Source organism: Stylophora pistillata, chromosome 5 (assembly GCF_964205215.1).
Source record: "Stylophora pistillata chromosome 5, jaStyPist1.2, whole genome shotgun sequence".
NCBI lineage: Eukaryota > Metazoa > Cnidaria > Anthozoa > Scleractinia > Pocilloporidae > Stylophora > Stylophora pistillata.
In genome coordinates, this window is record NC_142523.1 from 15,081,485 (window position 1) to 15,108,869 (window position 27,385).

The 27,385-nt window shown below is 39.4% G+C and overlaps 1 protein-coding gene and 1 long non-coding RNA gene across 2 annotated transcripts in view; one reads left to right on the top strand and one right to left on the bottom strand.

Annotated features, from left to right (window-relative positions):
- LOC148730474 (uncharacterized) overlaps window positions 1-5,344 on the top strand; it is a 9,013-nt gene extending 3,669 nt beyond the window's left edge. The window contains exon 2 of the long non-coding RNA XR_016000962.1: window positions 4,417-5,344. This is a non-coding gene — a long non-coding RNA (uncharacterized LOC148730474). The remainder of the gene's footprint in view (window positions 1-4,416) is intronic.
- LOC111324194 (uncharacterized) overlaps window positions 1-27,385 on the bottom strand; it is a 34,801-nt gene that overhangs the window by 988 nt on the left and 6,428 nt on the right. The window contains exons 10-52 of the mRNA XM_022927687.2: window positions 25,247-25,357; window positions 24,893-25,003; window positions 24,292-24,402; window positions 23,995-24,108; window positions 23,414-23,524; window positions 22,914-23,024; window positions 21,750-21,860; window positions 21,226-21,336; window positions 20,997-21,107; window positions 20,607-20,717; window positions 19,945-20,055; window positions 19,720-19,830; window positions 19,032-19,145; window positions 18,297-18,413; window positions 17,466-18,017; window positions 16,864-16,977; window positions 16,414-16,533; window positions 15,350-15,910; window positions 15,038-15,148; window positions 14,487-14,603; window positions 14,193-14,312; window positions 13,270-13,812; window positions 11,400-11,513; window positions 11,194-11,310; window positions 10,186-10,743; window positions 9,694-9,807; window positions 9,380-9,493; window positions 9,108-9,221; window positions 8,430-8,984; window positions 7,723-7,836; window positions 7,195-7,314; window positions 6,492-7,055; window positions 6,107-6,223; window positions 5,718-5,840; window positions 5,302-5,415; window positions 4,395-4,955; window positions 3,854-3,973; window positions 3,380-3,577; window positions 2,769-2,917; window positions 2,033-2,168; window positions 1,635-1,721; window positions 1,151-1,217; window positions 82-715 (exon numbers count right to left, since the gene is read on the bottom strand). Coding sequence (XP_022783422.2) covers window positions 82-715; window positions 1,151-1,217; window positions 1,635-1,721; window positions 2,033-2,168; window positions 2,769-2,917; window positions 3,380-3,577; window positions 3,854-3,973; window positions 4,395-4,955; window positions 5,302-5,415; window positions 5,718-5,840; window positions 6,107-6,223; window positions 6,492-7,055; window positions 7,195-7,314; window positions 7,723-7,836; window positions 8,430-8,984; window positions 9,108-9,221; window positions 9,380-9,493; window positions 9,694-9,807; window positions 10,186-10,743; window positions 11,194-11,310; window positions 11,400-11,513; window positions 13,270-13,812; window positions 14,193-14,312; window positions 14,487-14,603; window positions 15,038-15,148; window positions 15,350-15,910; window positions 16,414-16,533; window positions 16,864-16,977; window positions 17,466-18,017; window positions 18,297-18,413; window positions 19,032-19,145; window positions 19,720-19,830; window positions 19,945-20,055; window positions 20,607-20,717; window positions 20,997-21,107; window positions 21,226-21,336; window positions 21,750-21,860; window positions 22,914-23,024; window positions 23,414-23,524; window positions 23,995-24,108; window positions 24,292-24,402; window positions 24,893-25,003; window positions 25,247-25,357 — 8,594 coding nt within the window. The remainder of the gene's footprint in view (window positions 1-81; window positions 716-1,150; window positions 1,218-1,634; window positions 1,722-2,032; window positions 2,169-2,768; window positions 2,918-3,379; window positions 3,578-3,853; window positions 3,974-4,394; window positions 4,956-5,301; window positions 5,416-5,717; window positions 5,841-6,106; window positions 6,224-6,491; window positions 7,056-7,194; window positions 7,315-7,722; window positions 7,837-8,429; window positions 8,985-9,107; window positions 9,222-9,379; window positions 9,494-9,693; window positions 9,808-10,185; window positions 10,744-11,193; window positions 11,311-11,399; window positions 11,514-13,269; window positions 13,813-14,192; window positions 14,313-14,486; window positions 14,604-15,037; window positions 15,149-15,349; window positions 15,911-16,413; window positions 16,534-16,863; window positions 16,978-17,465; window positions 18,018-18,296; window positions 18,414-19,031; window positions 19,146-19,719; window positions 19,831-19,944; window positions 20,056-20,606; window positions 20,718-20,996; window positions 21,108-21,225; window positions 21,337-21,749; window positions 21,861-22,913; window positions 23,025-23,413; window positions 23,525-23,994; window positions 24,109-24,291; window positions 24,403-24,892; window positions 25,004-25,246; window positions 25,358-27,385) is intronic.

Here is a 27,385-nt window from a genome sequence, read left to right on the forward strand (position 1 = left end):
AATGTGGAACATGTGATATTTTTATTGCTTTGAGCCAAATAGAGCTACATCTCGCTATTTGCATTAAAACCTATTTGTTACCTTGTTTTCGAACGAGAAAATTCCATCTTCAGTTGTCGGTTGCGGAGAAAATGTAAGTGTCCGCCTCTTTTGTCCATCGGATGGCTCTTCAGGGAAGAAAATGTTGTCGTAAAAATCCTCATACCCCTCGTTATCACTGTCACTGTCTTCGTTATCGTCGTTGTCATCGTCTTCTTCCTCTGACATCTCTCGATATCGCGGTAACTCATAGAGCCCTTGCTTTCGTCGTCTCTCGTCGAGTTTGCTCACGGGATAAACACTTTCATAAAACCCATTTTCTCTATGAACCTCCCCCGGTACTACCTCTTTTCCGTTCATCTCCACACTCAGCGTTTGTACCTCAAAAGCTGAGGGTAGATTCTCGTAGATGTGTTCGTATTCTTCATCATTCAGACTCTGGTAATCCTGCTCTTCTCCTTCCTCTTCACTTTGTTCTTCCTCCGCATCTCCATCGTAAGACTCGTACGCTTCGTTCCAGATTCCAATGCGATTCAAGGCAGCTGGTTTATCAGGGCCCATCTCTATGGCCACAGTCTGCGACTCATATAAGGGCAGTTCAAAGGGGATTGTTTGGTAGGTTCCTTCCTCTTCTTCCATGGTTGAGTAACCTTTCATTTTTCGTAAAGATCGATACCTGTTCAAAGATTCAAAAATCGGTATTCGATAAAAAGGATAATCAATTTCTTTAAAACACTCCGCGACGAGCTACGCGGCTTGAGCTACAACAAGGATAATTCAAATATATACGTATTCATTATGAGACTTCTACATGAAACTGAAATGATGGACCATACAACACTCTTTCCCCAACAAGGATCTCGTCATTGAAAAATCAGCTTTTCGAAATTCGGTGCTGAGGTTTACATACTTTTACTAATCTCTAACTGATATCAGCCTTATTTTTGTCTCTCTATGCAACCGCAACTCTACAACGATATTCTTAGAAACTAATGACATTGTGCATGATCCTTTTTACGTGCAACATGACATACTAGAGGACATACAGGAAATTGTATATATTGCACCAAACTAGCTGTCGCAAAATGAAACGCAAATCGTTTTCACTTACCGAAGGTAGCGAACAAGGAATAATAATGAGCCACCCAAAAGGAGTACACCAATAACTGCCGGAATAACTAAAATTATAAGGCAAAATATTCAATCATATAACGGAAAAACTAGATAAATTCAAGGTTGATTTCAAATCCATATCTGCATTGGTTTTGCTTTATTGTGTTTGTACTAAGAAGTTTGTACTTCCCTCTCGACCAAACAGATCTAAGAATAAAACTATGTAAGACTTGCATTGATTATCCTCGTTTTCACGCGTCTTAAACAATTTGCTTACTTAAACTTTGAGTTGCCAGTTACTACTAATGTTACTGGTTCTTCATTCTAATTGGCCGTTGTGAATAACTTTGGCTTGGTTTATGGAACGCATTCTAACTATCAACATTTCTGAATTCGTCGGCGAAACTTATTTCTGAGAAAGAATTCATTACTTGTAAAAAGCGGATCAACTCAAAGTTTTAATTTGGAACCCAACAACATACCTGCTATTATTCGATCAAACCCTGCGCTATCCTCTGGTGTCTCGTTGTTCACTCTCTGTAACAGTATACCCGAAGAGGGAAAGTCCTCTGCACAAAGGAGACATTAACATTACTTAATAAGGAAGCCTGCCTCAGGGCGGTTATACATTTCCTCAAAAAATGTGTTCACGGAGAAATTGATGATATCACAATAACAGACTCGAGTTGATACTGAATTAATCCACTGTTATTGTCTGTGTATCGAAAATTGGGAGAAGTTACAGTTTGATTATTGCGGTAGTTAACAGGTTTAATACGGCAGCCAAGGTATCCACACGCTGATACCTGCATGGAGAAAGTCATTTTCTACTTAGGGAAACATTAGAAATTTTTAAACCAGTCGTACATATTGCAATTACCTGAGTCGCAGCCATATAGGGCGATACGCAGGCAAGCAGACGAGCCAGTGAAACTGACAGGATGGATTCGGATGTAATGAGCTCTCATTCCTTCAAGACTCAGATTTTTACCTTGTATGTCATCATTTGCGTTGAACTGTGACAATAAAACAAGAGGAAAGCGTTAAGTGTTGCCCCATATATTCGGTAAAAACCAAATGTATTAATACATGTTGATAAATATCTCAACGAACAAAAATAACAAATTGTAGTTTTTAAATTATCCTGAGTGAGTGCAAACCTTGCTCAGCGTCAATTTGACTGACTTAAGTTCTTCTGCATATATTGTATTTACAAGCATTCTTTTAATTGGTCTGTGTGATTCCCCCACCTTCTCTCCGTCGATTGATTTGTGGAATAAAGGCTGATAGTTTCGAAAGAAACTGTTTGGGTTTGCGTCGGTGGGAGTAACGAAATAATTTGGATATATCATCAAAGTTGAAGTGCTAACGCTCGAAACGTCAGCTTTTGTAATCGTTACGATGGCCAATTTACCACTTCAACTTTGTTGATATATCCAAGTGATTTGTAGAATGTCTGTTTGTCTGCCTGTATTTCAATATTTATACAACTCTTTCATTTGCACACCTTTCTTGGAGGAAACTCGATGAAAGTTCTCTCCTTTTGTGAATCTGTGTCCTTGTGAATTATTGCTGCAGTGGATCTCTAAGATACATTATTTTACAGTACAACTTACAATTCTGGTAACTCCTTGTTCAGTGTAGTTGACGAAGGATCCAGATTGAGAATCGTTACTCATAGATACATAATAACTTTCCACCCAAGCATTCGTCGATTCATCGGTGACACCTTCGGTTTCGATTACGGATACGTTTGTAAGGTACCCTAAAATACGAAAAAAAAAACACTTACTTGAAAAATGACGAAATAAAAAAAACTATAGTGTGGAGGGTAGATAAGGAGTGTAGGAAAAAAGAAACGCAATTTGGACGAGAAGAACAAATGAGTAAAAGACGAAGGAAACGAACGTACGGATGGTCGCGGAATGTACGAGCCCACAGGAATACGGAAAAAAATAGTCAGACATTTGACACTTCGCAAGAAATGAGTGTAAGAGCGAACAGACTGGCAGAAGATGTAACCACTAAGTGAAAATAATTCTGTCAAAACCTGTTGATGTCGTAGCCCTATAACACACAAAACAACAAACACATATGCAGAGCAAATACAAACAAAAACAACATATACAGGAAGCAAGAAAGCTCGGATTTTGCTTTTTATTTCGCAATGGCCAGGGTGGGAGCAGACGAAATAAACTGACAAGTGGAACAACTTAATTTCCCTTACCAAAGAACACCTGTAGATAGGATGCCGTGTCTGTTTCTAATGCACACCAGCCATCTTTCCATGTACCCATAGTTTCGACACCAATCCTCCCTCGGTATGCCGCTCGGCCTTCTTCCTTTTGGGAAGACGCTGTTATGTCATCATCTGGTATTCTTCGTTCATTGGGAACTTTAAGACCCAGCTCCCTGAATCCGCATCCTAAAGTAAATATATGCAACTACAGAGTTAAAACTGGAGAAGGAAAAGAAGAAATCAGTCAATTAGGAATGGATTATGCCTGTTTCTTTACGAATGAGTTAAAGCGTTTACCAGAAGGGCAAATCAATACAAACTTGAAAAAATCTTCCTTCATGGTTGATTTCGTTCCTTTAGATCTAGAAGTCTATTCAGCTAAGACCAGGATCTTGAGGGGAGAGACCTTCCTAAACAATTTCACGAGTAATTTCCGGGTAAAGAGAGGTTCCTGTCACATACCAAACTGACATTCTTGTCCATAGTATCCACGTGAGCATTCACAGCGGTAACTTCTCCCTGTGTTTATGCAAGTGCCCTCGTTGACACACGGTGAAGAGTTGCAAGTGCCATGATCTTCAACTAGTGATCACGAGAAAATTGCGATTTATTACATTTTCCATTTACTGAAGCAACATTTACATTCATAAACTATTTCCCAAGTAGATTTTCCCTTACAATGAACATAAAAAAAGTATGAAATTTTTTTGTGCTTCACAAAAATCCTCACAACTTTTAAGCACAAATCCTTAGAGGCAATTCTTTGACTAATAAGTCTTGTCAATGATGAAATTTATAGATTGAGTGACTTCAAAAGAAGAATAAGCGCGAAAAACCACAAAGGATTTAAGTGAAATTATACTCCAGCACATTTATCTTAACAGGCATAAATTCCAAGTTATCTTGGCCAAGACTGTGCAAAATAAGATTGTTGAGATCTCTGCACTAACCACGCATTTAAGTCCTAGGATATTCTGTCGAGATATCAAATTTTCAAACTTACGTAAACAGATTTTTCTTTTCAGCTCCGTTTTCAGATCTTCCAAGCCATCAAACGTCGTTCCATAAACTAACCGCCCATCATCGCCGCTGATTTCTCGAAGTTCATCTTCATCATAGTCATCACCGACCCCAACGGCGAATATTGTTACGTTTCTGTCACGCAGTTCCTTGGCTGGAGTTCTAACTAGATCATAGGAAGACCCACTTGTTACAAGCACCAGATAATTGGAAACATCTTGTCGACTTTCAGGCTCTGAGAACATTTTATGACGTACGTAGTTCAATGCTTTCCCAATGTGCCTTCCCTGATTTGGGTAGACCACGCCGTTTACCGCTGTACTAGCTTCTGATGAGTTATGATAATCTTCAAAATTGAACACCTGGTAAACTTTGGTGGAGAAGATTGCTAACCCAACGTGAGCTTTTTCCTCGGACACATCAAGATAATCGATGAAACCTTTCACAAATTTAAGTGTCTTGTTAAAGTTTCCGCTACTAGAAAGTTCCATGCTAGCGGATCCATCAATCAGGAAACCAACGTTTACAAATTGGCCTTCACACCCTACAAAGATTTGAACAACTTGCTTGTGAGATACAGTGTTAAGACAAAATTACATCGATTAAACTCAGTTACATGGCAAAATAGATGACGAAATGATGTTGTGGTAGGAATTAATCAACGCATATTGGCTAGAACGTAGGAGGATGATCCAAGTAACTTTCAAAATTGAGTAAGTCAGTCAGTCAGTCAAAAATAAAGGCATATTTACAGGGCACTCCAGTTAGACAGATCGACAGCACGGTAAACAGAAGCAAAACAAACAAGCAGCCCCTTAGTCGGACGAATAGACAGACAGACAGACAGAGAGAAAGAGAGAGAAAACCTAAAATCTACTCTCAGTACTTACGAGTCTGACAATTTTCCCCAATAAATTTGACTGGACATTTACAGTAATAGCTTCCTGGTGTGTTCATACATTGTCCACCATTAAGACAAGGATTCTTTACGCACTCATCCACGTCTACAAAAAAAAAGTTTATATTTATCACATTACCCTTAAGGCCCAGCACAGGCTTTTACTGAAAACCATTTACTCGGAGAACAATTCCCTTGTGCTTGCCTTACGCGACGGCACAGGCAGGGCTGGGAAAACCCATACGATCCAGCGAGATGTGAGGTTCAAAAATGAAGGAGGAAAAAGAAAAGAAACGTGGTAATCTGGTACAATTCTAATTGACTGAGTTAGTTCGACGCGAAAACGAAAATATTTGGATCTCGGCCAAGACGTACGTTTTTTCACTTTACTTGGGTTTCTTCTCTTACCTTCTTCACAGTTAGTGCCATTCCATCCTGGAACACATTGGCACTGAGGAGTGCCGTCATCACCGACTGTGCAGTTTCCGTTATTATGACAAGGAAGTGGAGAAAGTACACAAGGAGATCCAACTAAATGATATAAATAAACAATAGTCATTCTCAACGAGAAAAGTTTTTTTTTTTTACTATCTGCACGAAATCTGAATAACTGAAACTTAGTACATCATTGAAGAGGAAATGACAACATAAAGAACAAAATCATAAAAAAAGCACATTGTAGACACAATTTTGCATAACACGTCTAAACTTGTTTTTGGTCAAAAAATAAAAATAAATAAAAAGATAAATAAATAAATAAGTAATAAAAAAAAATATATAAAAAACCTGCCACTTACAAACTTCACACTGTTGCCCAGCCCAGCCGGACTTGCAAATACAAGTGTAGTTTCCTGAGGGACGATTAACACAGCTACCACCATTGAAACAAGGATTGATTGAGCAAGGATCCACGTCTGCGAATGGAGTATGCAAAGGTTAACGAAGAGATAATTAGCTGGTTCTAAATAATCAAATCCCAGTTCAAGTAGCAGATTCTATTGAGCAGTTCTAATTGAACTAACCCGGGAATGATAACTGCCTGCAGAAAAATAGTCTTTTTTTTCCTTCCTTTTCCTCTTTTCTCGGGTGCCATAAGAAGAGTGCCACTACTTCCTAATAGGGAATTCTTTACCTGCTACCGTATCAATTTACAAGATCTCAGCACGAGACAAATTATTGTACCTTTAACAATCGCATCTTTCAGGGAAGCCATCACAGGACCAAGATCTGCATAATCTCTCATAGTAAACACATGCTCTGAGTTGGGGTCTGAAGCCATCTCGTTCAACTGACCACGCTTATACCGGCCGATGCCCACACTAAATATTGTAACATTGCTTTCTCTTAGAGCGTATGAAGGAACAGCAATATCATCGGCTGAAATTCCGTCTGTTATGACAACAAGGATGTCTCGCGATTTGTTGTCGGTAAGTCCATTTGAGTGATTGAATAGCTCTCTGCTCGCTAGTTCAAGAGCTTTTCCTATATATCTTCCCTTACCAGTTGTGTTCAAATTGTCCAATTCAACCTCAAGCTCGTTATGCGTGGTGTTATCCAATCGGTATTTCAAGCAGGGGGTATCAGAGTACGTAACAACCCCTATGCGCGATTCGTCCCCATCATTTTTAAGGGTTTTTACCATGCCTTTGACGAACTCCACTAGTTTTTTTAAGTTCCCCTTCTGATAGCTGTCGATGTCATCTCCAGTGTACAAAAGGAATCCAATGTTGAAAGTTTCTGAATATTCTATAATGAAACCGAAAAAATAGATGAAATCAGTGCGAGATCGGCTAACAAGAATAAGGAAGTCGACGTACAACATATCAGAGACCTGATTAAAACACGCATGAACAAAATTGACTGGCATAGTTAAGGCTATCAGTACCTCGGTTGCAAGAGTTTCCTTTGTCGAAAAATCCTGATCTGCAGTTACAGAAGGATGTTCCTGGGAAATTGATGCAGATTTTTCTTTCTCCACAGTCTATATCTGTGCACTCGTCAATATCTGTGTAATAAATGAATATACTTGAAATCACCGTTAAATTACCGCACAGAGGAATTTTCACTATCGCGTTTTTGATAGATCGTTCTGTATTGCATCAATCATAATGGAAAACGAATCCTGGCATACAGAGAAATGTATGAATACAAAGAAATGAATCGTCATTTTAAGCGGTCACAAGAATTAACTTTAACAGAATAAAACTTTGTAAATATTAATTTCCTATGGTAGATTGGAATCAAATTAAAAAGGAACGAAGAAGTTGGAGGGTGGAGAAGATTAAAGCGGATTACAGATAAAAACATGATTTTAATATATTGATGCTAGGCACAAACGCAGTCCCTTTGAGGAGTATTGAGAAGTATTCAGAAGTATTAGTCGACACTGCACATTTTACACTCCTGAACCTACCCATTTCACAATTGATTCCCGTGTAACCGGATTGACAAGTGCATTTGTAACTATCCAATAGACTTCGACATGTTCCCCCATTGTTGCAAGGATCGCTATAGCAGTGATCCACAGCTTCGCAAGAAGAAAAAATAAAGACACCGTTAATAAAACTACAAGAATCTTCTTTTGAACAAATGTAAACAATGTATTCGTTGTGGATGGTGTTTGCCTGTAATAAGAAATCTCTTCATTCGTTATAATAAATGATTGTATTAAAAACCAAGAAAAATAGACATAACGCTTCATCAAGGGATTGAGACAATGCACGTTGTTATTGATCGTTAGGCGTATTCAGATGTGAAAAAGGTTATGACGCTTGATTGTTTTTGTTCCAGAAGACTTCTTTCGTGTATAAGTAGCTCCGCATCAAGAGAATTTTCGAAAGACATGCAAAGCCTTGACTGCCCTTCAAGTTGGCATAGGATTCTATAATTTCTCCAAGCATCCTTCGCGCTCTGATAAGCCCACTTAAAAATAGGAAACATTAACTAAAACTTAAAAGTGTTTTTTGTCTTTCTTAGGGTCAATCCTAGAAATTAAGGTAAGGTAAAGTTTGTGTTATTTCAAAGAGACCAGAGGATGGATATGCAAGTCAATTGAAAAAATAGATTTTATAGTAACTTGATGAGGTTCCCTCCATGTTGGCGAAAAGCAACGCATCTTACCGTCACAAAGCGTCTCCTTTATCCTGTCAGCTGTAGACGGAAGCTGATCATAAGAGGGAGCCTCGAACACATTGGACGGTGAAGACGCTATCTGCTGGAGCTCTTCTGCTGCGTAGTATTCGCCGACACCCACAGCCAGAGTCACAATCTTCATTGCTCTGAGTTGAGCTGATGGGAAAGAAACGTCATCATTGGACACTCCATCTGTGAGAGTCACAAGGCAGTTGTGTCTTCCAGATTGTGCTTGCGCGAATAGTTCATTCTGAACAGCCGTTAGGGCTGAGCCTGTGTTAGTACCATTTGCAGGATAGTCCATTGAGTCGATCACTTGGTTAATGTTCGACTTAGCGTAATGCGTTTGGAAGGTAAACTTTGTTATGGTGAGGGAAGAGTAGACCACCAAACCGACGTTGGTGTCTTCTTTATCAACCTTGTAGAAGTCGATTACAGATTTGACCAAATGTTTGTATTGAAAAGCAGCGGATGAGCTGAGAGTTTTCATACTGGCTGAGCCGTCAACCAGGAAGGCCAAGTTGAATTTCTGGTTTTTGCAAACTGCAATGAGAAAATATGAAGAAAACTTTCCATTATTTCCTCACTTATCCATTTATTCGACGCGCAGTCGGGGAACGCTACGAAGCATTCCAAAAATTGGCTGAGAAGGAGAGTGAAACTAACCTGACTGACAGTTTCTCCCCAAATATCCTGATGGACATGCGCAATGATAACTTCCCGGCAGGTTTTTACAGTTGCCATTGTTCTGGCAGGGATCCGAGTCACACTCGTTTATATCTGACAAATAAAAGGACGGCAAAAGAAGTTACTTTCATTTCAATATCACATCCCTCAGAGAGACATGTCTGAACGCAAATTCTTGCACCTCAAAATTATTAGGTCTTTCCTTTCCCCGTTTCTACCTGAATGTTTGACTCTTCCAATATAATACCTACCATCTTCACAGTTGTCTGATGTAAAACCAGCCATACAGTTACAGCTGTACGAGTATCGAGATCGAATGCACTGTCCTCCGTTTTTGCAAGGATTCGGAAAACATGGAGAAATCTCTGAGAACGGATAAAATGAAGAAGAAAATAAGTATTCTCAAAATACAAATATTAAAATGTTTAAGTGACACGCGCAGTCCATTCTAACAGCTTATCTGGGTAGAAGCACAAATTTTTTAAGGCTTGTCTGTTGGATACTATTATCTCAATAACATAAGTCATCATATAATAGGGCATAATGTTCAGGTTGCAAAGCTCACCTTGGTCACATGTGCTTCCTGAGTATCCCTGTTGACAATCGCATCTATATACGTCTCCATTTGGAATGCATGTACCATTGTTGCGACACGGTGATGAAGAACAGGGATTCAATGCTGTAAAATGAGAAAGTATTGTTAAACGTGACAAAACTAAGCCCTGCAAAAACTTTGTTCCTTTTAAAATCCGTTCATCCTAAAAGCACAGCGCTCGGCGACTTTAAAGCTTTTGGGCTTTTTCTGACGTGGTTTGGTGCTATGTCACGGTTTGTTTCTGATTTCAAGATGATCTCAGCAATCTATCTCGTGGAAGTAATATTTTTGCTTTTTTTCTTCGCATGAGAGGTACCTTTGGGCATAAAGCACTCAACGAATCACGATTTCGTGACGTAGTGGTAACAACAACAATCACATGAAAGTCTAATACACTCACCCGTGAACAAAGCACAAGGAAAAAAGGGTAAACGTTTTCTTAAGAAGCACACAAGGACTTACCCATGCAGACAGAGTCCTTCATCTCTTCTGTAAACAAAGCAGTGTCCATATCCCAAGACTTGGAATACTTGTGGTACATCGACATCGGCTTCGAAGCGATTTCTCTCAATTGCCCTTTCACCATCTTGTTTCCATTACCAACTGCAAATATTTTGACGCCGTATTTCTTGATGGCCTGTGAGATATAGCCAATAGCGTCTTCAGATCTTTTGTTTTGTAGAAGGATGATGACTTTGGGAACACCACTTCGACCATATTTCGCAAAAACCTTGTCTTTAACATACTTGAGACCTTTCCCAACGTAACGTTTCTTCTTCTTTAGCAAATAAATCTTAGAAAGAACTTTGTAAAGGTCTTTATAACTAAAATGGTCATTTAGATTGAGAATTATTTGAGAATCGTCACCATAAAGCACCAGACCAATATGTGTTCCTTGCTCAGAGACATGGAGCACTTTCGCGACATTCTTGATGAATCGCATAATTTTCTTAAAATTTTCCATCTTGGTTCCGCGCGTTCCATCCGCAAGAAATACAAGGTCCATCGTGGTATTACATGCTTTAATAAGGAAAAAAGAAACAAATTACGGGCTGATCTAACTAAGAGTAACACAAGAACATAATTCTCTCTGATTGCTCTTATAAGCTGTGTTTCAGAAAATGTCTGAAACTGGACGTCGCAGATTTGGCATCTTCTACATCACACAACAACCTAATATATCCAGGTCATGGTAAGTTCACCTCCCAAAGATGATAAATCTGTAACTGCTTCTCACAATATCGATACATTACCCAACCGTCACACATGCGATGGAAGGAGACAAATCCATCAGCGAAAAATTTGTTTGATACAATACCGAATTCTATAAACTGATTTTTAAGATATACAAAGCAGCAAGAGGACAGAATTCCCAAACAGATCTACGGGTTTAAACAATTTATTCTGAAACCGAGATAGAAAAAATAAAAGATCATATTGTTATTTTTCATCGGTTATATGTTTCTTTACCTTTGTCGCATTTTGCCCCGTAGAATCCTTCCGGACACACACACTCATGTGATCCAACACGGCTGATACAAACTTGTCCGTCGGTACAAGTGTTGTTTATGGCACAGTTGTCTATCACTGCAATTGAACAAAGGACCGCACTCGTAAACAATGCATGCATTGCAAGGCCTTTGCTCAATCAAGAGTAGAGATTACCCGTCGCCTACCTTCTTCACAGTGAGTCCCTGTTACACCTTCAGGGCATGTGCACTGGTATCCATGCAAAGAGTTGTGGCATGTTCCGTTATTCATACACGGACTGCTGAAGCAGTGGTCAACAGCTGAAAATTAAACAGAAAGAAGCGACAGTTTGCATTGTCTACAGGACAAGTTTTTAACGTCACTAAAGCAAAATGCATCTTGACGTCTCCCGCAAGTCGACCTGAGTAACACGATCGTACAGCTACTGCAATACTATCAGTCATCATCAGCATGCACATCGAACAATTTAAATCATCTCTTTTCGTGAGTAAGATTGTAATCCAACTCTTTTACTCTCCTCCCTCCCCCCAAGATCTCATCAGGTTTTGTGTTTGTCGATTCATTAAGACAAAAGTAAACAAAGGGATTTAAAAAGGCATTGTGTCTTTTCCACGATAGTTAAAAATACGGTTTTGAAGATGTCACGTCTCAATCAGCGTCGACGGTTTCCTGTAAACTGTCGTCCGTAATGAGTTGAGGAACGCGCCCTTTCGACTTGCCGACAAATGATACCGCTTTGGTTACGTTACGTTGACGACACCTTCACCGCTGTTCGACACGACGAAATTGACGCATTCCACCACCACCTTAATGAACAAAACAGTGACATACAGTTTACCAGAGAAGTCGAAGAAAATGGCAAACTTCCTTTTCTAGACTGCCTGGTAAGCCACAACGACAACTCATTACGGACGACAGTTTACAGGAAAACGTCACACACCGACAGATTACTAGACGAGTCATCCTACAACCCTATATCACACTAAGCCACAACTATCAGAACTCTAACACGACGCGCACAACTAGTATGCGACTCGACAGACAGCTTATCCGACGAGAACAAATACCTTCACCGTGTTTTTACGAAGAACAACTACAACAACGACTTCATCCGACGAAACACTCACCGACCCACTACCACTACCGAAACAAACGACACCGCAACCCCTACGACTACAGCAACCATACCGTACATAAAAGGCATGTCTGAAAACATCTCACGCATCTTACTACCCTTCAATATCCGCGTCGCCCACAAACCCATCACCACACTACGTCAGTTACTAACCAACGTTAAAGACAAAGACGAACCAAGGAACAGACAGGGAACGATTTATAAGATCAATTGTTCCGACTGCCAAGCCTCCTACATCGGTGAGACTGACAGAAACCTCACAACAAGACTGACTGAACACAGACGGGCGACGAGGAAAGAAGATGTCAGCAATCACATTGCTGAACACCATCGACTTACCAACCACAACATTGACTGGGACTCTGCGCAATGCCTAACCTACAGCACTGACTATTTTCAACAACTGACTCTGGAAAGCTGGTTTACTAACTTAGAACAGACTCCCCTAAACAGATGTCAACAACTACCCGCTCCATACAAACGACTCATTCACGACATAAACATCACAAACGACCGAAAAAGAACGACCTAACTTTACCGACAGATCGAAACAGACCAATCACGACCGACTTACGCCACTTGAGTGTTACAGCCAATAACATCACGGCAAAACCAACCGATCATCTCACACGAACTGGAATAAGAACATTCTACTGACAACAATCATTCACTTGACTCTGATGATGACTTCTGCACAGGTTGTCGAAACGTCAGTCACTACCACCGACAACAGTCCTTCTCAGGACTACACTCACCCGGACGATCAGACTACACCTTCACATGTTACCCCCGGGTTCAAACCATTTACTGCATAAAGCATCTATATGAAACTCCACTACGCAAAGGACAAGACTCGATAACCGTAAAAGGTGTTGTTTCCAACATTCATCTGCAAACGCATGCAAGCAACTCAGTATTACCTTCACAAATCATTTCATGGATTTTCCAACTCATATGTACAAGTTGGTAGTAACTTGTCAAAACAATAGCGTTCAAATGCGGTTGGCTTGCCACGCTTTCAAGTTGTTTGATATCGTACCAGTTCCCCATGGCAACCACTAGAATTGTTACGTTCATGTCATGGAGTAATTTTGATGCAACTGCGACACCATCGTTTGATGTGCCAGCAGTGAAAACAACAAGAACGCGGTGAACATTTTTTCGGCTGTTGTTGAAGAATTCTTGTCTTGTGTAATTCAGCGATTTTCCAATCAGTGTCCCAGGAGGAAGTGTATGTAAGCTCTCCAATGACTGTAATGTTTGGTTTCGAGTGTAATTGAAGTAACTTTCTGTTTTCATCACTGACGAATACAGGACCACTCCAATTCTTGTGTTAGGATCGTGAAGATAGCTCAGTATAAACTTTACAATGTTTATCATATAAACAAAATATTCATTTCCAGTGTTCTGATTGGACGATCCATCTATCATAAAGACCATGTCAATCATGGTCTCGTTGAAGACTATGAAAATAAAATAAAAAAAGAAGCAACGTGATATCTTTTTTAATGGCATTGAATTAATCACTCAAGAACTAGGGAATAACTTGCGAATAAGACTACAGAAGTTCGTTAACATTTGTTTAATCTGTTCATTTTTCGATCCCAAATCTTTATTTCTTCGTTAGTTGTCGTTCTCTGATGTCAATCTCTGTCATTAAACACCACCCTCTGAGTTTCTACGCTCCCAGCTAATTACGATAAGGTCACAAAGGGCAAAAGTTCTTAACGAGTTTGATTTCTTAGAAAAACAAATTGGGTTTCGAAAAGAAACATTCGCGGGACATTAAAGTCATATTTGTCCAATCATGTTTTCAATTGATAAAACACATTTACATCTTTACCTTTATCACAATTTTTCCCGGCATATCCTCCTACACAGTTGCAGTAATAGTCACCCATTCGTTCTTCACAAGTCCCTCCGTTCTGGCAAATCTTTTCTGGCAAGGAACATTCTTTAATATCTAATCAGACGGTAAACAGAAATAAGAGTCATAGAGCTTTAGCTCAAAAACACAGATAAGGATTACCGCGAATACGTTTGTATACAGCTAGCTTTCGAAAAATACAGCCTCAGTTCATTTATCTTTGATAATTATTGTGGCCACTAAATTGCTTAAATTTGTTAAGCTACCAACCTTCTCCGCAGTTGGGCCCAGTCCATCCTGGTGGGCATGCGCAGTAATATGAGTTGAGTGGCAAGACTTCGCACGTACCAGCATTTTTGCAAGGATCAGGGTTGCATGGATCTTGAACTAAAAAAAAGTTGAAAGGACAAATGTTAAGTATGTAGTAGGGCTGAAAGCCAGTTTTTCTAGTGCTTTGCCCAGCAACAAGGAAAGGTAGGAGACATCTCAGCCAAAATAATCTTAAAAACAAAGGGAACCGTCCCCTTTTAAGTACTGCATTCCTTTCCAAAAAGGAACTAGTTAAGCGACATTTATATCAAAGGCACATGTCCCTCCCAATATATTTTGCGATTCAAGGTATTTTGTCTCTAAGTAAAATTTCGCGGCACGGGATTTCTGGGTCACCTTTGGATCTCCCACAACGGGGTGATCTAAAAACTACTTAACAAGGGCTGCCACGAAAGTAAGGCCTACATCGGGCATCGTTATCTCAGGTTATTATTCCTCAAGGTCATCTGAAGCTATAAGATATAGGAAAGATCTTATAAGAGTGTACTGACCTTTATCGCAGTTCATTCCTGAATATCCTGGATGGCAAATACAAACATAGCCATTCTCAGAAGATTCACAAGTGCCGTTCTTACAAGGATCGCCAGAACATGGGTCGAGAGCTGAAATAAAAATGATAAAACATCATTTGTTAGCTACGGAATTTCAATCTCAGCCCTCTCCGATCAACCTCTGTTTTATTACTTTGTAGTTAAGTGTTCTCGTTTCTTAAAATGTCACCGAATCGGTCATAATTTCCTAACTTGAAGACGAGAAGAGAACCAACATCTCACAATTCACGATTAATAAAATAGGATACTTACCTTTACCCAGCCTTTCTTTGAAGTATGCAACCTGGACACCAAGCTCTTTACCAGAATCGTAAGTGAGTATGTGGTCACCGTCTGGATCGGAGGAGATCTCCTTAACTTGACCCAGGCTGTATTCACGCCCAACAGCAATTGTAAACACTGTCACATTGTACTGCTTCAATAAAAGATACGCGGGGACTGCGATTTCATCATGGCTTTTGCTAGCCGTCAATATCACCAATACTTTTTGAACATTTGGGCGCGAGATACTTGCATTATGGAGAATAGAACCAACGTATAACATCGCCTCTCCTAGATTACTTTGAAGACTAGCCGGATATACAGTTTTATCGACGACGTTTTCAAGAGATGACTGGTTGTAATGATCATTTAAGTCCGCTACAAGAATGGGGGTATCACTATAAACGGTGACACTGGCATGGGTTTCATCTCTAGATACATTTAATGAAGCGGTGACGGCTTTGGTGAAGGATGTGAATGCAAGGAAGGTCTCTTTCGTTACTGACTGACTTCCATCAATCAGAAAGGCAATGTCTAGTTTGGTATCTAAGGCTGAAAATAAGATTGAAATGAAAAGTGAGGCTAATAACATTGATGATCACAACAATGCGGCTTGGTCGATGGGTATCACAGAATATTCCTGACATAGTATCTATCATAATTCCACTTCAAGTAAACGCTTTACGCACCAGCATGCACTTACATCTCCCAAAGGCTATTGGGCCGTTGATTATCTTATTTTGTTTTTTCTTTATTTGTAGTTGCACAGTTTTGTTGCTGCTGCCACTGCTCGCGTTGATGATATAGTTTCTGCTACCTTTTAGTTTGTTTGTCTGTTTTTTAATTTTTTTTCTTATTTTATTTGTCTCTTTGTTAATTCTGTTAAACAAATATAAAGTAAAGTAAGGAAATCTTTTTTCCTAACAGTTATCAATAATTTTCTGAGTGAAAAGACAAATTTTGAACAAAAACTTCAACAGCAGTTGTTGGTCAGACACGAGAGATGCAAAGAAAGCGACATTAGTCTCACTTTTCTCTACACGCAGAATACTCACCATACTGGCAATTGGCACCATACCGTCCTCCGATGCACACACATTGATAACTACCCAAAGTATTGATGCAGGACAGTCCATGAGTGCAGTTTGGTGCGTATCTGACGCATTCATCCACATCTACTTGGAAGATGGCAAACTGTGTTAATCTTCTCGAGTCTTAAAGAATTATCATTCCGATGTGGAGTAAACTTTTCACTTTCGTACTTTTATCTCTTTCACCTTATATGTCGTGGTTTCATTCTTATTTGAGCTACACGCCATTTTGTTAATGCATTTGTTACACAGAAGCAAAGGATGAGTCAAAAGAGACTTTGGGATATTTAGATAGGGGGAAGAAAATTTAGTTCCCGTTTAAAAGAAAATATCGCCATGTTTTAATCGACATATCCCGCCACCATCACTTTAAATTGGCCTTTTCTTTCCTCTCCCAGGGAGGAAATTAATTACCTTCTTCACAAGTTGGTCCCTCAAAGCCGACTGGACAAGAACAGGTGTATTTTTGAGCAGTCCTACTGCAGTTCCCTCCAAAACGACAGGGAAAGCTAGTGCAAGGATCAAGAACTGTAAAGAAAAAACCATACACTTGTTGTTTTTCTTACATGGAATATAAAAGGAACTTTCTGATAGAAATGGAGAAAAGAGTCAATTTGACATGATAATTAACAATTATTCCACGAGCGCGCGTTGGTTATGAGATGATATATAGCCAACGAGGCGCGTAGCGCCGAGTTGGCTATAATCATCTCATATCCAACAAGCGCGAGTGGAATAATTGTTTTATTAAAAACGTTAAATTAAATTATTAAATTTTATTAAATTTTATTAGATTTTTAGCTCCCTCTTAATTTTAAGCTGACACCTACGCTTGCCATATTTGTAGATTATGGTATATTGGCTGATATGCCATAATGGCTAAGCCAATAAAAAGTCTTAAATTGCATTATCTAACGGTCTAGTTTTTAATAATTGACGATATCAGAGTTCTTGATACAACCGTCACTTTCTGCCGCAAAATCTACCGTAATAAACGGAATTGTTTCCTTTTGTACCTTGACTTACAGCACCACTGACACCACCTTCCATAACATCCATGTGTTCATTGTCTATTATAATTACGTTATCGTCTTCTGGTGCGCTTGCGATCTCTTTTAGTTCTTTGATATCGTAACCGTCTCCAATTCCAACGACAACAATTTTAATTCCGTTATCACGAAGTTCTTTGGAAACTCCTGTGAAATTACCACTTAGTGTATGACTGACGAAAACAACCAAGACGTCAGGTACATTTTCTCTGCCTGTTACAAAGATCTGCTCCCCAGCAAAGCGCAGAGCGTTTTCAATGGAAACAGTTGTTTCGTTAAGAAATGGTAAATTCTCGATAGCAGCTGCTACGGTGGAATCATCGTAGTTCTCAGTGAAGTTAAAGCCAATAGCTACAGTCGTCGCATAAACTGCTGCGGCCACGTTGGTTTGATCCCGGGAAATGTTATAGTCGGACAAAAGTGTGTTTGCAAACTGCAGAGTTTGTCGGAAGAGACGATTTCCAAGGTGGGCTGACCCATCAAATAGGAACATTAGATCAAATACGTCGGTAACCAGTCCTTAGAAAGAAGATTGAAACGAAAATGTGAGCAAACTTGATATGTATGTGGCTTTATAGGTGGAAACTTGCATGACTTACATTGCAGATTGATGCTGATTGAGAGGGGTGCAGACTCCATATAACACATTACAAAATATTTAGAACAAACAGCCATTCTGAATAATAAAACAAAACAAAACTTAACAAGTCAAGCAGCTAAAGGAAACTCGAGAGAGTAACACGTAACACGATGAGGAAAGAAGACGGAAAGATAATTAGCCACACACAAACGGCCCACCTATCTGACAGTGGATCCCAGTATAGTTCCGTGCACAGATACACTCATAGCTGCCAAAGGTATTCATACAACCAAATGCACCATTCAAGCAGGGGTTGTTGAAACACTCATCAATATCTGCAAACGACAAGTGAAGTTAAACAGAAGTCATTGGATGAGGTGAAATAGAATTCAGCGGCTACTGTTAGGTTAGTAGGTTTACGACCAGTCTGCCCTATGTGCAGGAGAAGGCTAATTCTAGATTATATGCACGATGCATATACATCTTACGTCGTCCATTTACTAAGCAATACAGTCAATAACCCATTGGAAGTGACCTTTGGTTAAAAGGAAAAAACTTAAACCTTTTACATAAGGGAGAAAAAGAGCGGGAAAAAACCCACTGGTGCGCACGGCACGCGTGAGTGAAGAAGGTTATGTACTGCAGGTATCTAAGTTGAAACTTTATTATTGGGTGAATGGCTCCTCACGGGATCATGCACAGATTCAATGGCCTAGACACATGCAAACAGTTCAAGTGAAAGTCATAGGGAGAGTTAGCTCAAGTAAGGAAATACACTCTCTACTGCATAATGAAACAAGCAATATTGACTCCTGCAATATTTTGAATAATAAAACAAAACAAAACCTAACAAGTCAAGCAGCTAAAGGAAACTCGAGAGAGTAACACGTAACACGATAACGAAATATCCCTCCTGCAAAGCTGATCGGAAAATTGTTCCCATAATGCCTTACCTTCCTCACAATTTGTTCCCTTCAGACCAGTAGAGCAGTCACAGCTGTAATAGCCATGATACGAACTACACGTCCCTCCATTTGTACAAGGCTGAGATACGCACAAATCTTCCACTAGGGAAAGAAACGATATTGTCAATACACAAAAAAGTGGACACCGACGAGTCACTCCTTACATCACATTACGTCAGGAGCCCAAAATTTGCCCTCTCCACCTCCGCCGCATGGCTGATCCTAATAATATGCGAGACCCTCTCTAGTTCTATATGAACTTCATAAAGGACGTGGCTCGTCAACACATTCTTTGTAACCTTGTTGGTAAACAGCATGAATGGAAAATCAGCTCGTTAAAAGTATAGAACACATTTCTGTGCAATATCATTCTCTACTAGAGCGAATTTCGATATAGCAGGGCAACATAACACTTACGTAGTGACGCCAATTAATCAGAAGAAAGGAAACATCCAAAGGTATCATTGATCAAGTAAACTCCTTAAAGTGCTGTAAACCAACAATCACCAAGCTAGGTTTTTAACTCTAGATCTGACTGGTTGCGAAGGTGACGCTAGCCTTTTCGGACTAAGTGCACAGCGAAGTAAAGCAAAATCTAACTATCTTGATTACTTAAGTGTTCCAGTATAGCACTTATACTTAACAGAAGTCAATGAATCAATGATAGTTTGCCTACCTTCACAATTTGCTCCACTGAATCCTGCAGGGCAGCTGCAATTAAAGCCATTTTCAGAGTTTGTGCATGTCCCACTGTTCAAGCAGGGATTGTTATAGCAGGGATCCACCACTGGAACAGAGAGATGATGAGAAATTAATATTTTTTTAAATCATGTCATTATTGCAAAATGTTTCGAAGCTAGTTAAAAAATAGCTGCCAGAAATGTATTCGTAGCAAACGAACCTTCACAGTTTTTTCCTGAGTATCCGGAAGTACACGTACAATTGTGCTCTTCGGATAGATTGTGGCACGTTCCATTGTTTTGGCAAGGACTACTGTAACAATAGTTCCGAGCTAAAATCAAAAAGCAAATGGCATGACACAGTATTGAAGCTTGAGGGGAATCATTTTATTTTCATTTCAAATTGACGAATTCATAGTGTCAGTTAAGAAAAAAAGAATACACCCCAATCATACAGTGAGGACTGACTGAAGTAAATGGTTTGAACCTACGAGTAAAATTTTACCGTGTAGTTTCATCACCGGGTAAGATAAGTCATTAGAAGGAGTGATGTCGTAGATGGTACTGACCTACGTCTCGACAACCTTGGCGGAAGTGGTACCGACCTTATTCCCCCTCAGGACTAATCTCACCAATAAGATCAGGCAAAAAATACTGAAAAACTGGAATTTAGTTCTATTGCCGACCAGCAGTGATTGAAACATAGCTGTATTAGTCCGATGGTGACTGTTGCAGAGGTTTTCGAAACATCAGTTCTTAATAAGGACACAGGCCCTTCTCAGGACCAACTCTCAGTCGGGAGACCAGAATATGTAATCGAGAGCGCTTACTGTTCAAGAATAGCATTAATGAACAAAATATATCAATGATCAGAGAGACGCACCTTCGCACCTTGAACCTGTAAACTCAGCGGGACAATTACAAGTGTAGTTTCCCAAAGAGTTATGGCAACTTCCGTTGTTCTGGCAAGGGTTGTCATGGCAAAAGTCTAGAGCTAAAGACAATGACACGACAACGACAAGGAATATTAGTTAAAATTCAATCGATTACAACAAAAGCGTACTAATAGTTGTCTTTTTTAATTCAGTTCTATTTTTTTTCTTTTTAGATATCTATACGAGTTCTCATTTTGCATAATTACTCGAACTGTCACCTGGTTATAGAGAAACGAAATAAAAAACTTCCACAAGATGAGATTTGTCTAGGAACATTTGAATCTTTCTTGTGCTGCGCGTTACTTAATCTCCATGACAAGATAATAAATTTAACTAACCTTCACAGTTACGTCCTGTTGTTCCAGAAGAACAGAAACAAATAAAGTCATCCACCACGTTTTGGCACGTTCCATTATTCTGGCACGGATAATTGAAACAATGATCCATAGCTGGACAAGGAAATAAAGTTTGAATTTTGCTGATTATTTTAGATCCGAGCTAAAATACTATTGTAACTCAAGACACATACAAGAGGAAAGCGATTTGCTACAAACTATCGATATTAACCTTGGCATTGCAGCCCCGATGATCCTGGAGGACAGTTACAAATAAATCCTTCCCGAAGATTATGACAAGTTCCGTTGTGATGACATGGATTGGACCGACAATGGTTCCTCACTACAAATAGAGCGAAAATGTCGTTATTCGAGCTAAGGAACTACTAGGGGAATCTTACTTTTCTGTCCTGAGCCATGTAAGATGGATGCTGCCGGGTTCCGCTCAGAGAATTCTCGATTTGTGTGGTAGTTTCACACAATTAAAGGGTCAGCATGAAAGTTTTTTTAAAACCGTTAATGTGTTTCGTGTAGGGTTTAAAAAATGCCAATTAAACTACTGTGAAGTCTTATACTTGCTTTTTATTAGCGTGATGTACATTCATTCTATAAGTTTACAGTTCGTAAAATTTCAACAACTTACTTACAAAATATCGCAGACATCGCCAAATGCGAGAGAAGGCCGTTCAATTCCCTATGTAATATTTGGATGAGATGGTACTGCTCAGCGTATAGAAAACATTTTAAGGAGTATACCTTCGCAGCTTTGTCCTGTATATTCCTCAAGACAGGTACAAGTGTAATTGTCCACATGGTTATGGCATGTTCCATTATTCTGGCAAGGACTGGAATGACAATGGTCCATTACTAAAATAAATAATTAAATAAATAATGGTCATTGGACTGTTAGGTATCGATCGACAGCAGTAACCATCACACCAAAACCATCGCGCTCGAATCTTTCCCGTCCTTCGCAATAACTATTGCGTAAAACTCTTCGATAATTTGATTCGGGGCTTTTAGATCGTACTTTCATGGCCGTTTTTGGGAGCCCAAGACCTCCAGACTTTCAGCCAGATTTTCTTCCTATGTCGGGTGTTTTGAACATAAGTTGTGTCCTATTGCACAGTTACCAATGCGTGAAGCAATGAGAAGTATTGCTAGCCCACCCCTCCCCTCCCCCCCATGGATTGGATGCTGATTCATCACATTACTTCCGGTTTCCGAGACACTAAATACAACCGAGTGAAAAGGAGCACTATGGCTTATTTCTATAGCATGTTCCATTATTTTGACATCATGTCAAGAAATTATAGTCCTTAGCTAAAACAATGAAAAAATGTGATATAGGATAATCTTAGCCACGTTTATCCCCGTGTAGTACAACGTTGAGTTTCTTCCGTGATACCAGAACTTATGTCCTACAACAAGGGCAGATTAAAGGCTTTAAATGGCATACTCCTAACTCTAATACCCCAAAATATACAAAGCAAAGGAGAAAAGAGTGTACAATCGACTTAATTTTTGTTCAATTCGTATTTTGATCACTATCTAATCGACAAGCCTTCGCAACTCTGTCCAGTATAACTTGGAGGACACGAACATGTATAGTTGTCAGGATTGCTTTGACATGTTCCATTGTTAAGACATGGGTTGTCGAAACAGTGATCTCCAGCTGAAAAAGGTATTTACATTTATTTTTGGCGTAAGAGCTTCAAGGTAATAGATATATATCACATTGACGCGAAAGGCCCAGCAGAAAGCGGACAAAGTTCTACACTGCCCTCTATTTCCCCTGAAAAAGCTCTCTAGCCTTTGAAGATGGAAGGGTTGAACAGACACTCCTTTCCACAAAGTTTCTTTTCTAGATACAGTCTTTCACAGGTTTTAAGATTCATTACACAGATTTATCTTTCTTACTTTCACAGTTTCCTCCGGTGAATCCCGGAAGGCAGCTACACTGGAAGCTCTCAGCCGTGTTGGTGCAGGAGCCATTGTTTGCACATGGATTTCCATAACAGTGGTCTATTTCTGCGATGAAATATCAAATCATCTGTCTATTAACCAACGTTCGAACTCATTCCGTATAATTTATCAATGGGACCCTCCTCAGGAAAAAGTATACTTTAGGGCTCACGTTTTCGAATAGAATTCCACTCGCTTGCCGTTCGAGCGATTGCATTTTCGTTAAAATGACTTGAGCAGCTCTAAGATATGTTTTAGCATCCTTTCCACCTCTTTGGACGGGTTGCAACTCATCAAATTGCCTAAATTTCAAGAAAGCGCGAGAGATCTATAGGCAACTGGTTTTAAATTTCCATCCAATTCATTGAGGGGTTTGTTCGGGGTTTCTGGATTAACCATAGTGGGTAGGAAAGCAAAAAATGAAAACTGTTCTATAAACCAGTGACAAAACCAACCTTCGCAGTTCTGTCCTTTGTATTCTTCTGGACACTGACATGTGTAGTTATCAAAGAGTCTAACACACGTCCCATTATTCAAACAAGGATTGTAGGAACATCGGTGTAGATCTAGAGGCAAAATACATAGAATTCAGATCCCCACTTCATTTTTCCACCCTTATTTTTTGACTCGCTAAAAGCCCACTACTACAGAGGCCTATTTTGGTTCAGAAGCCGAACCATAAAACTATGAGTATTGCTATTTAGCCTATTAGTCTTCTCGTCTATCACCCACGCAAATTGGCAAGTTTCCCGGACAGTTTCGCTGAGACCCACTAACAATCCTGCGTGGCTGAAGAGGAACACTGTGGAGATCTGGCCAGAGCAATTCGTCTGAATCCCCGGCAGTTTGCTCGAACAGATTCACACTCCCGTATGAACCAGTGAAACATAGTGAGCAGCTTGCCCAAAATCTCAACTCAGTGACTGTGCCAATGGCAGGAACTCAGTGACACAAAACTTCCCTATGTATGTCAGTTTACCAACCAACAACTTAGTCTACCATTGGTGGAAGGTTTACGTAAGGAATAGAAACAGACCTTGCTCACAGTTCCTTCCAGTAAACATTGCTTGACAAAAACATCGAAAGTCATCCAAAGTATTTTGACAAGTTCCGTTGTTTTTGCATGGGCTATCGAAGCAATTGTCTATTTCTGCAAAGTGAGAAAAATAATGTTGCTCTTTTCATCGAAAAGACAAATAAGTAAAAGAAGAGCTAATTGTTTCGCTTCAGGACAGTTCTGAACTCAGCAGAAAAAAAGAAATCTCTGTGCAACAAGCAATATCTTCAGAAGCAGACGACATTACTATGAGGAGTAAAGAATGCAAGCTCTAACCTTCGCAATTCGTTCCTTGGAATTGGTCACTGCAAGCGCAGGTATAGTTCTCCGAAAGACTATGACATGTTCCGTTGTTAAGGCAAGGACTATCATAACAATAATCTACCTCTTAATATAAGAAAAAAGAAAAAATATGAAAATAAGAAACGAGGAGGTAACACCAAGAAGAGAAATGGGATAAAAAGTAGTGGGAGAAATTAAATGAGAACGTCGACAGTAAAAGAGATGACGGCAGAAACCAAAGGCCTCTTTCGTATCAAGTATTTCTTCTTTGAAACTCACTCTCACAGCTTGGTCCTGAAAACCCTAGCCTATAATCGCAGTTGTGGTTGTTCGGCAAACTATGGCAAGTTCCATTATTCGAGCAGGGACTGTAGTGACAATGATCAAAGGCTATTGATAAAATAATTTTTTTTTTTTGAAACAGTTTAAAAACAGTGGTTCGGCATTTCGTCTCAATTAGGATTTTTGAAAAACGAAAATAATGGATCCTTATCTCCAATTCCTGAAAACACAGAGTAGAAGCGGCAAAATTGAGCACTTGACTTAGAGAAAATTTTGTTGTATTGGTGTTTTAAGAACTCTCTAACTAACAAACCTTCACAGCTCTCCCCTTTGTAACTTGGAGGACACAAACAAGTGTAGTTGACTGAATTACTGTGACATGTTCCATTATTTTGGCATGGTTTGTCGAAGCAGTTATCTTTGGCTGCAAGTACAAGAAATAGATAATGGAGACTTATCAGTCGTGAGAATGATACGAGCGATTAGGCAGAAAGACAGGAAAATTTCCTAACTTTGCACGCCTTTAGCCGCATTTTACACTGACCAGTTTTCTTAGAAAGTTTTCCTTGGCAAGTTTCCCTGCCATAGAGTAGGAAGGAAATCAGAGGGAGGAGAAGAATAAGGTAGAGGCCTCCCTCGCATCAAGTCTATCTTTTGTGGTACTCACTTTCACAGCTTGATCCTGAAAACCCTGATACACAATCGCAGGTGTAGTTGTATGGAAAATTATGGCAGGTTCCATTATTTAAGCAGGGACCATAGTGACAATGATCCACAACTAAAAATAAAAAAGTATGCGCACTTTTTATAACTCACAAGCACATAAAAATCGTTTTTAAACCAGAGATTTTGAATATGATATTTTTTTAGGAGTTACGGGTTTTCGAAATTTAATACTTAAAAATTTAAAGCAAAGTATATTTATTTTAAATTCGTCAAGTAAGATAACTTTCTATTACGAACCTTCGCAACTTTGCCCAGTGTAGTTTGGAGGACAGGAACACGTGTAGTTGTCAGGATTACTGTGACATGTTCCTTTATTCTGACAAGGGTTGTCGAAGCAGTTGTCTTTGGCTGCAAGTGTAAGAAAGAGTTAACTGGCACCTATCAAAGGGACACAAGAGGGTTACTGAGAAGGACAATGAAGCTTGGTCGGACGCAACACAAACAAATAGACTAAACTAATATCGAGATCCTTTAGGACGGCTCTAGACAAAACCTAGTCTAGAGAGCCTTCGGAACGGTCCTCTAAAACACTGTGCTACTGACCTGTGACACTATAAACTGACTACTAATTGCGGACAAGATTATTCGATAAAGAGTGTCACCAGGTCACATACGTTATGCGACAACAACAAAGGCTACTACGTAATTGTCTTTGTTATTACAAGTTTTCAAGTTGAACCTTCCGCCCAGTCTTTTATAAACAAAGTATTTTCAACAAAGCTTCTAAACTTAAATATCTCCAAGTTGCATTTTCTTGAAATGTTTATCCCATACATTTCCTTTGCTGACGAGGAGGAAAGAGCACGAGAACTTTTAAAGGAGAGGAAGAGGAAAAAGAGACCGAGGAAGAGACTTCGTTCACATCACACCCAATGAGATACTCATTTTCCTTGTCGACAAGGAAGAAATATTACGAGTTTTTTTTTTTTTTTTGACTAAAGGAGGGAAGAGAGACGGACAAAGAGGCTTCTTTCATATCCATCTTATCTTCTGAGATACTCACTCTCACAGCTCTTTCCTAAAAACCCTGATATGCAATCGCAAGTGTAGTTGTCCGGTAAATTATGGCAGGTTCCATTGTTCAAGCATAGACTGTAGTGACAATGATCCACAGCTATAAATAGAGAAAGAGAGAAAAAAATATGATTATTCTTTCCTGATGTTCATTTTTCTAAATGATTAGAGAAGTGCCTCACTCTCTCCGTTTAGTTGATCGATCAAAGTATCATACAAACCTTCACAGTACTGCCCTGTAAATCCCTTGGCACAGACACAGGTGTGGTTGTTGGCATGGTTAAGACATGTCCCATTGTTTTGGCAAGGACTTTCACTGCAATGGTCAATCACTACAAGAAATAAATAAAGTTAGCATTTGTTAATTTTTTCTCTTTTAATGGAGACAAAACACAAAACGTCAAGGAGAAACGATTCAGTCACATATAGTTATACTGCGGTCATCGTTTTTCCGGGTTTTGGACACGACCAGGTTAACAGTGTAAAACGGAAGAAAAGAACGAGTTAAGTATCCAATTTACCTCCGCAATTAACGCCTTCAAATCCATGAGTACATTTACAAGTATAAGTGTCTCCAATGTCGTGGCAAGTTCCATTGTTTAGACAAGGAGAATCGTAGCAATGTTTTCGATCTGCCAAGAAAAAGTTTTTTTTAATAATCTACTGGTAACACTGTCATTAAAATGGACAGCATTTGAAGCTACGGTTAAACGGCATCTGCCGCGTAAACAATGAGCATTGAAAGGCAAAGCTATTGGTAATTATATTAATTGTTGTAATTACAAGGAAGGTATCGAAAATAAACCTGGTGACTCCATCAAACAAGTGGCATGATAGGAAGAAGTACTGGTTTAGCAACAAAAATTATCGATACCAACAGACCTTCACAGTTTTTTCCTTTAAATCCTGAAGGGCATGCACATGTGTAATTAGCTTCAAAGTTGTAACAGGTTCCGTTATTTTTGCAAGGACTGTTATAACAGCGGTCAATCTCTGAAAGAAGAGAGAATAATAACAGTGAGCAAATAAAGAACTGTTATTTCTTAGACACATGATCACGATAACA